The 14023-nt window shown below is 32.6% G+C and overlaps 2 protein-coding genes across 2 annotated transcripts; both read right to left on the bottom strand.

The window, feature by feature from the left end:
* Window positions 1–464: 464 nt before the first annotated feature.
* On the bottom strand, window positions 465–3277 carry LOC11425880 (pirin-like protein). The gene is made up of 6 exons (XM_003617630.4): window positions 3125–3277; window positions 2728–2777; window positions 2568–2606; window positions 2430–2458; window positions 1898–2064; window positions 465–1139 (listed from the first exon to the last, which is right to left on the bottom strand). Exons 1-6 carry the CDS (start codon window positions 3223–3225, stop codon window positions 638–640), a joined length of 888 nt encoding a protein of 295 aa, XP_003617678.1. The 5' UTR covers window positions 3226–3277; the 3' UTR covers window positions 465–637.
* A 3343-nt stretch (window positions 3278–6620) lies between these two features.
* Window positions 6621–12884, bottom strand: LOC11436650 (glycerophosphodiester phosphodiesterase GDPDL3). Its single transcript, XM_003617628.4, has 9 exons — window positions 12640–12884; window positions 11597–11890; window positions 11296–11417; window positions 10709–11210; window positions 9699–9737; window positions 9270–9554; window positions 8762–8904; window positions 7777–8260; window positions 6621–7329 (listed from the first exon to the last, which is right to left on the bottom strand). The coding sequence occupies exons 1-9, from the start codon at window positions 12737–12739 to the stop codon at window positions 7034–7036; spliced, it is 2265 nt and encodes a 754-aa protein (XP_003617676.1). The 5' UTR covers window positions 12740–12884; the 3' UTR covers window positions 6621–7033.
* Window positions 12885–14023: the final 1139 nt, after the last annotated feature.

Here is a 14023-nt window from a genome sequence, read left to right as displayed (position 1 = left end):
TTGATCATATCATATGATTAAAAAAGTGAGAAATTCTAACTTGCACACAAGAGAAATGCTAGTAACACATATTTTAACACACATTTTTCAACACACTCTCTTTGATCCGTTAAAATTCACATGTGATCCACCAAATTTATATGGGACTCGCATGATTTGGTGGAATCCATGTGAATTTCAACCAATCAAATAGAGTGTGTGTTACTAGCATTCATGACACAATCTTAAATTAATTTTATTTGAGCATACACTCACAAATGAAAAAAATTAAAGAAGAATATACTTAAAGGATGTGATTAAATTTCTTTTTTAATTTTTTACCATTGTGTGTGCGCGTCCAAATAAATTTGATTTGAGTTTGTGACAAATATAAATTTACCATTTTGTTAGAATATCCTGTAAAAAAGGGAGAGTGTGGTTTTGATTTTGATGTGTACTATGTCTCTAACAAAGAGTGGCTCAAAATGGGGATATTTATTTTTAACAATAAGTTAGCTATCCACCTGTTATAAAATAGTAAAATACTAATCATAGATTGCGTTTTACATAAAAAAAAATTACAAGGAGTGGGAATATTTATTTCTCCCTTGCCCTTTTTATCTGCAAATCCACCATACAAATGTGACAATAAATGATATCAAAGATCTAAACCAACTTCACTAGACCTCCAATGTTTTGCTTTCTCAAAACCATTGGTATAATTTTCAAAATCATCAATAGTTTGGTCAATCTCTTCTTGAGTATTCATCACAAAGGGTCCAAATTGTACCACTGGTTCACCTAATGGTTCACCTCCAACCAAAATGAATCTAAGTACCTTAGAAGAATTATTCCATGCCTCTAGACCATCCCCAAACCCTAGAAGGAGAATATGGTGAGAGGTTGTAGGATGAGAATTTTTGTTTCCGAAAATACCCTCTCCTTCCAATATGTACACAAAAGCATTCCAAGATTTAGGTACAAGTTGTTGCAAGTGTGCTCCAGGTTTAAGAGTAAAGTCCAAATACATTGTTGGTGTCCTTGTGTAAATTGGTGACTTTATTCCAAGAGCTTCCCCTGCAATAACTCTAACCTTGATACCATCTTTTGTAGCTTCTACTATGTCCTTGCTTAAAATTTCTTGATACTTTGGTTCAATCCTAACATAACACAACATTATAATTTAGCTTAAACTTCATGGTAGATAATTGTTATTAATTTCCTCAAGAGGGTGACAAATATTTCCAATATGGACCCTTTTTGAATATCATCACCACAGGCACGTTCTTTATGCTGGCCATTTTAGACCCTTTTTGAATATTTTAGTGCTCTATTCAAAAGCACTTCTAGGATATGTACATGATGTAGAATCATGAAATAAAGTCACGTGTGAAATTGGGAGAAGAATATATCAGTTATAATGTTTTAAAATGTATTTGACTTTTCCTTTGTAAAGAGTGGAATTTCCTTTGTCTCATTGACATTAGATGGATAGCAATATCCAAAAAGATCCAAATAAAAAAAAAAAAAGATGATGTTTATTCTTTAGTGACGCAAAAAACACGTCATCATCTAATCATGGGACCAGTACCCAGTGAAGTTCTGATTTGAGTTTGTGTATTTTTCACCAAAAAAGAATTTCTCTTTGTTTAACATTATTTGAATATTTTTATACTAAGAAATAAGATTTAAAATATTATGATATTTAGAAAAGTTCAACTATAAGTTGTGCATCACTTACACATGAACACGAGATATGACGCTCACACTAACGTGTCGAATTCGATAATAATTGTTCAAATGAATTAATTTAATGTAATCAGTAATCGCACATATTAGTGTTGTATTGACGTCGAACATGCATTCAATCAGAACTGTCATTGATATCGAGATTTTAAGTTATCTATTGTTGACTTACATTTTATGCTGGGAAGCAAGGTTGATCCATAGCTGTAGACCCTTTTGGATTCCTTGAGAAGCAGGCATTTCTGAGTGCACTATCCCTCTACCAGCAGTCATCCACTGCAAGTCACCAGCTTCAATTGTTCCCTTGTGTCCTTCAAAATCTTCATGTGTTACTGCACCCTTAATTTCACAAACAAATACATTAAGATGAAGTTAGCACAAGCATGCGTAACCAATATTGCATGCAAAAAACTTAAGTTCACTCAAGCTAGTAGTTGGCCTTCTAGAAAAATAAACAAGACATGATATATGTGACATACCACTAGCACACAGATTAATACCATATTGAGTTGAATATTTAGCTCAACTAACAAACTTTGAGCTAACATAGAATAAAAAAATTAAATCAAAAACTAAATGTTTAGTTTACTATAGTTTTCTTTTTTGTAATAATACTATTAATTTATTCCCCCTATAATGGCCATTATATTATATTCTATACCTTTGACTTTGTAATAACAAAAAAGAAATGACCCAAAAGTTACCTGTAACATATATGTAACAGTCTCAAAACCTATGATCAAAAAAGTGAAAAAAACATAACAATGAATTAGAAACTCATAATTAAGAGGAGATTATGGTGAACAAGTATAAATAACACAAAAACATCCAACAAGGCAAACCTCTATGTGGATGATCAGGAAATCCAGAAGGAGCAGCAACTGCAATATTTCACATTTTTAGAAAACAAAACAAGATTATGACTCTAATTTTCTACTAAAAAAAATAATCATGACTCTCATTTTGAACATACAAAACAGAGCAAAAAACAGAGTTTCTCACCTGAGAATTCATCCAAGACAAGGAAAGGATCAAAGTACTTGAGCTCAAATCTAAACAAACCCAGATGATGAAGAAAACCAATCAATTCAAAAGGATCAAATCCAAAACATTTAATGCAGTTTATATGTAAATTTAACACCTTTGCCTCAATGTTCATGATTGAAAGAAAAAAAAAACTATACAAGATTTTTAAAATTTATTTATTTTCATTTACGTGACACACTCCTATAGTATATATAAAAAGTATGAACGTATTAAGTCACGTTTTGTAAAATAAAAACAAAAATAACACATTTTGTAAAACATAATAAGGACAAAATAAAAAGTTATAACTTATAAATATATTTAATAATAATAATAAGACATATTTTGTTGGACTGAACTTTGAATTAATTACCTTCCTATGCTTCTTCTAACAACAGCACCAACACCTTCTCGTTGAGGTTTGGCTAAGAACTTTCTTGTTACAAGACGAGGTTCTTTGAGATTTTCTGGCATTTTATTATGAAAGTGATGGTAACTAAATATTTGTATATTGATGAAAATGTAAGGGATAAAGTGCGTGTATATATATAGGAAGGAAGGTGGGGTATATGGTTGGGAGATAGGAATGTCAAACCCAAAGAAAAACGTAAGTGTGGATGGGCAGCTAGCCAAGAGTTTGCTTGAGATCAAGGTTTTCTTTATTTATTCCCTTTTTATCAAGATACGTCATCATAACGCACTCATGAATCATGATGTGATTATGCATATTTTTATTTTTATTCTATATACATTTTTCTTTGTCAAATTCTTATTTGACAAAATCATGATTTGTCTTTTTACTTAATTTTAATTTGACGAGGCACTTTCGTTTTTTGTTTTTTATTTTTAATTTAATCATTTATATTATTATCGGCTTTACATTTTTGTTTCTTTTTTTATTCAATCATTTATGTTATAAAATGTCAATATTGTATTATTATGTATAGGATTCTTTCAATGAAATCTAGGTTTCCAAGTCTGTATGCTCAATATTTTGGTTTGCTAATGAGTTAGATGAATTTTTTTATAAGTTTTTTTTATGAGTTTACGTTTTAAAAAATAAGATAACAATGTTGACATTTTATAACATAAATGATTAAATCCAAAAACAAAAAAAAATCAAGATAAAAGTGTTATCTAAAATTAAGTTAACGGACGAATTTGCTTGGTGATATTAGCTTGGGATCTGGGAGTGTGCTCCTTCTCGAAGTCTTAGATTCGATTCTCCTCAATGTCAATTTATGTTGATTAATTTAGCTTCTTCAAAAAAAAAAAAAAATTAACGGACGAATTGTGTAATTTTTCCTTCTTATTTTATATACATATCTTTAGTTTATTTTGGATAATAATAAATCGTTTTGAGTAATAAATGTTTTTTTTAAAAGGTAAATAGTTATTTTGGTTTTCGACTCAAGATAGAACATCAAAAAGATTCTGACTTCAAATTCTATTAGTCATTGTAGTCTCTGACGTTAGTTTTGGGTGTTAAGTATCAGGGTCGTTCTTAGAGTTTTAGGGGTCTTAAGCATAATATAAGAAAATAGTTCGTTACATAATAAATCGTAAATTGACACAATATTAGAGAAAGAAAAACCATACAAGTGCGAATGATACCATATCTTCGATGAAAATTTTAAAGTTTAAGTATATAAGATTTTTCATTTATTTGTTGTCAACCTCAACTCTTTTATCCCATATTAAGATTTACTAGACACTAAATACACCACAAGATTATATTTCTCAAAGTATAAGGAAATTATAGCCGTACACAGCACGAGTGTCCTTACTAGTTAGGATAATACCAAGACAACAAAACAAAACACTAACTTCCCTTCACTTGCATAAGTAGCTTCTACATTGTCGTATGAGTATGATCATTTGAGCAATAAAGAAGTTGGAATAATATGGAAGCTACGAATTTTGATGAAAACCACAATTCAACGAGATGCCTGACCTGGCAAATCCCCATCACCTTCAATGATGCTTCCATCCAAGGTAACTAATTAACTAACTAGGTATAAAAAAAAAAATGTTAGAAATAAAAAGTTTGTCTCACTCCATCGTGTGACATGCGTGTATCTTTCGTCATATATATAAGTCCATAATCTACACATTATTTTAGCTAATCAACATATAGTCTACACGCTTTGACACACACAACTCTTGGTTACATCAAATAGTACATCTTATTACTATACAGTATGTATTATGCAAAATCTGTGAATATATTGTTGACAAAAACTACACTTTAGAGCTCCAATAAAGTATATAGTTAGATGAGCTTGGTAATAATTTATTGAAATTCCAAAATTCAGCTTTGACCAAATTACAATATATGTGATTTTGTTAATCTCAACATCAGTTCAAAATATACATAGTCATAGTGTCATCGTAATTATGTGAAATATACCGCTCATCCAAACACATACTCATGATACATAGCCAGTATTAGTGTTTGGGTCTTGGGAGATATGTACACAATTGTGACACTTGAATTGCGTTTTATTGTTTATTTATTAACCGAATCTTCTTTTTCTTTCTAGCTTCTTGGTTTAAATTTAGATTTTATTTAGACACAAAAAGTTGACACATTGTATAAAGTTACATTCAATTTAAATGAGACACAAAGTCAGGAAAAAAAAATCAAAATCGTATAGCATACAGTATCAGGTGTCAACATAACACTTTTGTTAATTTAACGATTGTTAATTACCAGTAACTATTAATCTTAGAAGTTAAAATAGAGGAATAATAGAATATATTTAGCTAAAAGGAAAGTCACTATTCATCATCTTTAAACAAAAAGTTTTAAGTTACTTTTTTTATTGGTGGCTGATGACAAAATATTTTAATTTAGTTTTCAGTTATCATGGTTGATGATTTATGCCTATCGTTGTTTGAACATTGGCTAACAACACTTCCTTTGTATCTCTTTTAGGTCGTTTGTGTTCTATTTGTAAAACTCTGGTGTTTTTTTTTGTACATCTTGTGTTATGAAGAACACTTTTTATTGTTAAAAAAACTATATGTATCCTTTTTATCTCTTTTAGGTCGTTTGCGTTCTATTCGAACTCTGGTGTTTCTTTTTTGTACATCTTGTGTTATGAAGGACACTTTTTATTGTTAAAAAAACTATATTGAGTCTTATCATTTAATAATATAATCGCGCGTAATTAAAGGATTGGGTACAATTTACTTTGTAATTCGTTTTTTAAAATATGCGTTTATTCAAACCAAGTTGTTTGGGCTCCAGTGGCAAGGAGCTCCTTCCAAGAACGTACCCGGGGAATACCGGGTTCGATTCCCAGGGGAACAACGTTTGGCCAGTGCACATGTCTCTACGCATGAGCTGGATTAGTCGTCCACCTTTTGTGGGTCGGAAACTGGTGCGAAAGCCAAAAAAAAAATATGCGTTTATTTTAAGTTATTGAATACAAAGATAGAAGAGTGAGACTACTAAAGTAGAGAAAAAATGAAATTCAGGTTAAAGATGATGCATTTTTAAAAATAAAAATAACAATCATTTTGAGGGGTTTTTCATTGTTTAAAAAAATGCACAAGTTGTTCATTTAAGAGTTTTTTTTGGTGAATTCTTCAAGAGATAATAATATCTTTGTTAACAAGTAAAATTAAAATAAATTTTAAAACCAAAAAAATAGAAAAATAGAAAAATTTGTAACTAATCTCTAAACTTGAACGGGATAGCATATTTTTTCTTCATGATACAATTTTTATTTTATTTTTAAATGGAAGAACTAAAAAACCGGAATGGGAGGGTTTAGATGAACTCTTCAAATTCAATCTATGTTATTATAATTTCTATCGATTTTCACGTGGACTCGATCAAAACAAAATCTACATGCTCTACATGTTCTCAAAAAAGATTCATCCGAACCTCAACTTGTTTATCTAATGCCAAATGCACACCAACAAATACAATTATAAATATATGATACAAGATAAACATCTAAGATGATGAATTCGTAGTCCGTAGATATACACCACCAAGGATTTTGTACTAATAGTACAAACCCAAGAAGCAATTGGAGAACTTAGAATGAACATGCATAGCTACAATGAAAAGAATTTGCTCCTAAGTTAAAAATAAATAAAAATTGTGGATTATTCATGCAGTGTGAAGCCAAAAGTGTCATGCCACTATCCTAGCAGAGATCATGAGGAAATAGATGGTTGAAACCAGCAAAGAGGCCTTCTCCTTTTTCTTTCTTTTTTCTTCTTTTTGGTTTAGCTTTTTTGACAGAAAGTGACGAGATGATTTCACTCAAAGCAGAAGAATAGAAGCTACAAACACAGCAAGACTTGACAAGAAGAAGCAAGCAGAAACCTTAGGCTGTGCGTTTCCGGGTGGGGACTTGGTTCCGGCAGCAGGGCTAGCCGCTGGAGCAATTTTAGCAACAGGAGGCAGAGGTGGCTCTACCACTTCATCTTTAGTCAAGGGAGGGAGTGGAGCCATAGCTGGAGGCAATGACGTATTGCTAATGACTCCAAAAAGACTACCTGCTTCAACAGGTTGCATGTAGGGAGGTGTACTATTACCCAAGTTTAGGCATTTGTTTCCTGCAAAAGAATAGAGAACAATTATTATGTCGATAATTGAGAGATAACAGACTTGATGGTTGATAGAGCAGAGATAACAATTGTAAAGTAAACAAAGTTAATTAAGGAAATTGATGAATTTATATTATTAAATGATGAAGAAATGGATGAACAATCTGCCAAGACAAAAGCTCGACAGTGAAAAAACTTACTGCCTAACCATATCAAGTTTAACAAACTCAATCCTACCTACTCCTTCCTCTCACACACCTTTTAATTAGGAGAATCTACTACTATCTGCCAGCTCACCACTCACACGTTTCCCACACTATTTTTCTTCTTTTTCCTAGTGTAAACCCTCCACACTTTGGGCTTCTTATTTTTAAAGCCTACCAGCACATCACCCTCAATAGTATCCGGCCCAATTAAACTCCTATCAATGGTACAGTATAATTTTCTAGCACTTACTTGAGTATCTATGAGCAGTTTTAGGGAAGTCTGTAATGACCCCGTTAATTCCTGCACCCTGAATAAACGAGTTGATCTCCACAGTTGAATCTGAGAAGAAATCAAACGCCTGAGATACAAACTCATTGCTGAATGTTTCTACAAAAACTGAGAGCTTAGAAGCTTGTAGCTTTTCCACAATGTTTGTTTTGGTGGTTACATAGCCGGCATTCTGAGGATATACTGAATTTTTATTGATAACCACAGAACTGGCAAATGTTTTTATATCCTCAGCAGCTGCATTGGTAGCATCACCGACACTCTCGTCAATCTGGTAGACAAGCTCGTATTTGGTTTTCTCCTTGAACTTCAGTAGTACAGAGCTATTAGTGGATTGGATATAAACTTTTTGGCTCCCTGGTTTATCATAACCTGCATTACTTAAAGCCTTAATGACAACATCGGTCACACTTAATCCCTGCTTTTCTGCAAGATAGGCTGCATTCTGATAACAGAAAAACACAACATAATGATATTCAGTAAAAAAAATAAAGAAAATAAATTTGAAACAAAAAGTTTATAGGGTTAGAATATGCAATCGTTATAAATCTCTCAAATGCCCAAATAGAAACCAATTTGTTTTTCTTTGGTTGAAGTAACTCAGCAGGCAGAGTTCGTGAAGAAATACAAGAACGGAAATTCACAGGAATGTCACTTTTGGCAAGTCAGTCTGTCATTTGCCTTTTTTATTATATCCTACTCACAAGTGTCGTAACAATGCAAAAACAATACACGATAGACTTAATATCTCCTATTTTTATTTTCTGGATCATGCAGGGTGCAGGCCTTTCAAAGTAACAAGGTGAACCAAATAATCAGGCATACCAACTATGGAGTAAGTGGCCCTAAACCATTAAATTTGCACTAATCTTATAAACTTGGTGAGTTTGAATAACAGCTGAAAGAATGAATTATATACAGGAATAATAGGCATGATAGAACACACCTCAACAATGATCAAGACGCCTGATAGAGAAGTCTGATTTTTAGTTAACGACAAGAAATCTGATAATGTTAAAAATGTCCCAGCGTTCTTGGCTTTTGGATTCCTGAACAATGTGTATTTTGAGAAAGGGGCCAATATTGAGGCTGCAGGGAAAATAGGGAACAGAAAAATATGTCAATTGTTCTTTTATAAAAATTAAAACATTATTTCTTCAAAACAATGCAAATCAATATAAGTGCAAAACACCAAAAGCGAAATTTTTTCAATGGAAAACAACCCGTGAATCTTTGATTATCCTATAAAGTGAAGTTCTAAGCTAAATTTTTCCTAAAACACAACTTTTTAATGCATGTATCTCTATCTGATTCTGAGATTATGGCTTATTGAAGTATCGGTTAATTAGACTTAGAAGAGTCTGGGTTACCACCATGCAAATATGGAAAGTCTGAAAAATATTTAACTGCTGGAAAGAAAAGAAAAAAAAACTATAGAACTTTCTTTGACTTACGGGTCAGTCCTTTTATATCGGACCACGTCAAGTTGAATGAAAATATGCCACGGCCAGATTTAATCTCAGGGACACTCATTGCTAAATCGCTGAAGCTAGTTTGAGCAACTGTGGTACTCTCTAGAAGATCAATTGATTTTAAGCAAAATGGTGTTCCGTCCTTTGACAATTGAACAGGACAGTCGAGAACATCCACACCATCTTGTATGGCCTTGTTATATGCTAAGTTGGTACAAGCTGGAAAATCTCCACTTGCTCCATACTTTGAGATAATCAAGGTTTTATCTGAAAATATAAGAAGTGAGAGCAACAGGTCAACAACAATGAACACTATGCGGCTACAAAATGATGGAAATCGTGCAAAGAAACGACTATAAATTATTGATCAACAAGGTGAGAATACATATTCAAGATCAAGACAAAATGTACCTCTTCTTGTAGCATTGTTGCCTATGTGAGCAAAGCAATCTGCAAAATGAGAAGACAAACTCAACACCTTCTTAAATAGAGACTAAAGAATAGTACACACAAGCATACATATATATTATGAGGTTACAATTTTTAAGTATGTAAAATAACAAGAAATTAATATCAATTGCACACCTTTGTCGTATGTTTAGAGGATGTAAAAGGACTTTAAAATTGATGAAGAAAATGACAGTATGGGTAGTTAATAGGCATGAAAAACCAAGAGGACGGAAATCTTTATTTTCTTCGATATAGTAAGGAAATTGAAAATTGAAATGACATTTTTATGATAATTTCTTATATGAAAGGGTATATAACTAGATTCCCTACCTGTCTAGAGAAGGAGCCTAATCTAAGATGGAAGCAAGAATGCAGAAGGTCGTGGATGTTTGGAAAAGATATTCTATTTTTAGTAAATTTTGTGCGTGCACCATCAGCATTAGGACCAGAAATCAGATAAGGTCAACATGATTCCATCAGTGTCCTATTATTGAACAATGATTGTATAGTTTGTAGGAGCACCCGCATGGCAAGAACAAGTACCTCTTACCAAGATTGTAAAGTAGTTATACCAACTTGAAGCACAGGATTATGTATCATTTAGCAGACCAATTCAATTGATAAATTCTTACTATGAAGAGATTATTCAATGAATATTTATTGTATGGAGAAATTTGTAGGGGATGGGATCATGGGAAAATTTTCCATTTAAAATATATAACAGCATAAAAAAATTTAAAAAAGTAAATAAGCAATGATTGGAACTAGAAGTCTATATGTGATAATATCTTATCTTATTATACTCCTTACTCAAATAATTAAAATGTTGGCATATAAACGTATATTTTTCCTTCCCATTGAAACTTTTCCATCCAATCATGTTCTTAGTGAATAAGATTTTGATCAAATCAAATGCATTCTATTTGCGGCAAGTCATTAGCAAAATGGAGGAAGATAAGTAAATAACTTACCTATTGCTGCGGATGGAGTTAAAGGAAAATCAGTCAGCACACCATCAACGGTGAACTCGCCGTTATCAATGAATTGGAGGGATTCAGCAAGAGGATCGAAACTGTAATTATAGCTAATAACAATATCATTTGAAAAATCTGCTGCAAATACTTCCAGCCCCGCTTTATGCGCGTCTGAGACCAAAGAGGTATGTGGTTGTAGATAAAGACTAGCATCTACAGGCCATATGTATCCCTTGGGAACAAGAATTCCAGAAGCAAACGTCTTGATAAACGTAAGATTTTTTAAGAATGAACCATAAGTCTGATTGGTTGATGGATCAGTGTCTTCCTGATTGAGAAACCTAAAGACAAGTTTCGTTGTTTTTGGGTTGAAGCGTTTTGTAATACTTCTCAGAAAACCAGCCTCAGGTGATGAAATATAACTGACATGCAGTCTTCTAGAAACTGCAAGTACAAAGCTTCTCATGCTCAAATTGTGTTGCGAGTAGAACGCATCATGCTGTAAAATATCAGAAAAAGTAAGAGTTAGTTTTAGAACAAACAAGGAGACTAAATTATGAAAGTGTATTATGCAATCCATTTACCTGAATGTTCAACCACAAACCTGGTGTTTGTGGGGCAACTAATTTGAGTACTTCATCGACGGTATTAATTATAAAATTATTGCCATCGAGAAGAGGTGACCTACTGAATACTCCCTGAGTTACTGTCCCGTAACAAAAAGATGTCAGAAACCATGGCAATAAATTTGAAAACTCACCAGTAAGCTAAACATAGAAAAGATCTTAAATCGTAAAACAAAATGTGTTACAAAAGAATCAATCAGTCCACAAAATACTGAATCTATAACAACAAAACTAAATATCCGACACGAGTTAAACTTACCAGTGACAGTGGATAGGTCCTCGAAGCTGTAATCCACAGAAAAATAGCCAGCTGTGGATTCACCATTAACCAAATAACTCGTAGTTTTATTTGGGAATACACCGAAAATGTTAGTAGAGTTTAAAAGATTGAGATTTGGAAGGCAAATCCCAACTGCATCTTTCGTCAATTGCACATCACACCATAGAGCGGCATTGGGTGTGCTGGTTGCTGCGGCCAAAATATAAGCAGAGTCACTAGAATCAGGAAATATGCCCGAAAAACCACCATGTGAGATGACCAGTGGTGGACTTCCTGCAAATAAAGAAAAAGGAAATATAAATAAAGAATATATGAAAGAAACCGCATGAGTCATTCAATGAAAGTACATCTTCTAAAATGGAAAAGTGTGTCATATTTTGAGATTATATTAACAATTATATCAGGTCCAGTTAAGTAAAACTTTGGTAGTGAAGTTTTGGGACTACGAGTGTACTCTTCTCTAGGTCTTTTGGTTCGAATCTCTTAGGTGCTAACAATTTTTGTGTTGGACTCCTCCATACAGTTTAGTCGGTCCATAGCCGGATACCAAATTTCCAAAACAAACAAAAATTAAGTTTTTAGCTCCATCCCATAAGCTTTTTAATTAAAAACAAGTTTATGATTCTTCCCAAAAGACAAAATTAAACTAGAAAGCTCCTTAAAAACCATAAGACACAGAAACTAATTTCAACTTATATGAGAAATTATTGTTTATTACAAGATTCTTTCAATTTAAGAAACATTCTCAAATTGACTTCACTAAGTAAATTATCTAAAGAAGATGCAGAATTAACATGCATCAAAAGAATCTATTAGACCAAAACTGTATCTAACTGAAATAACAACTACTCTAACTATCAATGGTTTCATTTTTCTGGTAAGATTTTCCATGATTCAGCTCAATAAACATTATCAACCTCTTCTTAGCTAGCTCAATTAACTAACATTTATGAGAATTCAAATCTCTAATAAGCTCAAATTAAACAATCAAAGTTCATAAACAGAGATCCTTCAACACATACCTGTGAGTGTGTTCCATACAGATCTCTTAGTTTGAGCTGAAACAAGTGCTAGAAGAAGAAACAGAGAGAGTGAAACGGAGAGAGCGCGTGGGGAACACATTCCGATAACTATGATAGTTTACAATGAAGTGATGAACACAGCCACCTTAATTTCGGAGAGAGAGGTAGTTTCTGTTCTTTTCTTACTTATGTTAAACTCAGAAACACAACCTTTTTGTTTCTCGTCCTTTTCTTTCTTTCTTGCATTAATTTTACGATATATATAAAAAAATGTTTATATACTAGATATAGATATTGTAGATATTATTATAAGTATTATTTTATGACTGTAAACAACCGAAGACTATTCAAAATCTCTTTTAGCTCTATCTATCAAGCGGAAATTTAGATACGTCGAATACCGATAATAATTTGAAAGAAATGATATATTTCAACATAATTATATATGGGTGTTGTGTTTGTATTAAACATCTAATTTTGTCGAATATTTATGCTACACCAATTCTTTTTTTTGGTCAAGTAGCCTAGTGACTAGAGCTCACACGATTTAATTGTGGAGAAGTGGAGTGTCCGGAGTTCGAACCCCGGCTCCTGCATATAATATGCAATATCCCTATCAACCGAGCTAAGCTCATTCTAATAATGTAGCAACTTAAAATCGATACAATTATACTCGATTCTATGAATTAATAACTTTAATTGCGTTTATAAGATATTATATTAAAAAAGATTATTCATTCAATGAAATAAATAATGAAGTGGACAAGCTGGCATTGAGCTAAAAGCCGCGGTATTATTGACTGTTGTTGAGAGATACTGCATTTTGTGGTGGGGTCCAAACCATGGTTGTTACTATCTGGCATGTCTCCACGTGGCAGATGATCATTGGTGGTATGGTTTGGGTATGAAAATGATCGAAACGCCTGCGTTCTTAGTGGGATTCCAATTTCCACAGCCCCACGTAGAGAGAACGTGCTCAGGTCATTGTGATGTATGTTATGTGGTTCTCTTTTCTTATTTTTTCGATATGTTTATCTATGTTATGTTATGTTATGTGGTTCTCTATCAAAATTAATACATTATATTATTATGATATACGACTGAGTCTGTCTAAATGAACAGGGTGTGTTTGATTCCATATGAAAAGTGGAATAATTCTTGTGTGTGGTTAAATTTGGATTAACATCATAATCAATCGTGGATAGAACCAAGCTTCGATGACTATAATTGTCAACTCTCTTCACATATTTGTACTTCCTCCTATTTCAATCATAAGAAATAAAAGTATTGTATGTATGTAACATCATCGAAGGGACCTCTAATGTCCCAACCTGCATATCCGTCCGTGGACTAGTTCATAAGTCATGCAAAAACAAATCAAATG

The sequence above is a fragment of the Medicago truncatula genome, chromosome 5 (assembly GCF_003473485.1).
Source record: "Medicago truncatula cultivar Jemalong A17 chromosome 5, MtrunA17r5.0-ANR, whole genome shotgun sequence".
Lineage (NCBI taxonomy): Eukaryota > Viridiplantae > Streptophyta > Magnoliopsida > Fabales > Fabaceae > Medicago > Medicago truncatula.
The sequence above is the reverse complement of the archived record's forward strand: the minus strand, read 5'-3'. Positions and strand labels throughout refer to the sequence as shown.

Coding starts and splice junctions, on each gene's coding strand:
- LOC11425880 (XM_003617630.4), bottom strand. CDS start 3,225: ATGCCAGAAAATCTCAAAGAACCTCGTCTTGTAACAAGAAAGTTCTTA. Junction 2,459..2,567: donor TCCTGATCATCCACATAGAG/GTTTGCCTTGTT, acceptor TTTTGATCATAG/GTTTTGAGACTGTTACATAT. Junction 2,065..2,429: donor CTGTTACATATATGTTACAG/GTAACTTTTGGG, acceptor TGTGAAATTAAG/GGTGCAGTAACACATGAAGA.
- LOC11436650 (XM_003617628.4), bottom strand. CDS start 12,739: ATGTGTTCCCCACGCGCTCTCTCCGTTTCACTCTCTCTGTTTCTTCTT. Junction 11,891..12,639: donor TGTATGGAACACACTCACAG/GTATGTGTTGAA, acceptor CTTTATTTGCAG/GAAGTCCACCACTGGTCATC. Junction 8,261..8,761: donor GCGTCTTGATCATTGTTGAG/GTGTGTTCTATC, acceptor TTCTGTTATCAG/AATGCAGCCTATCTTGCAGA.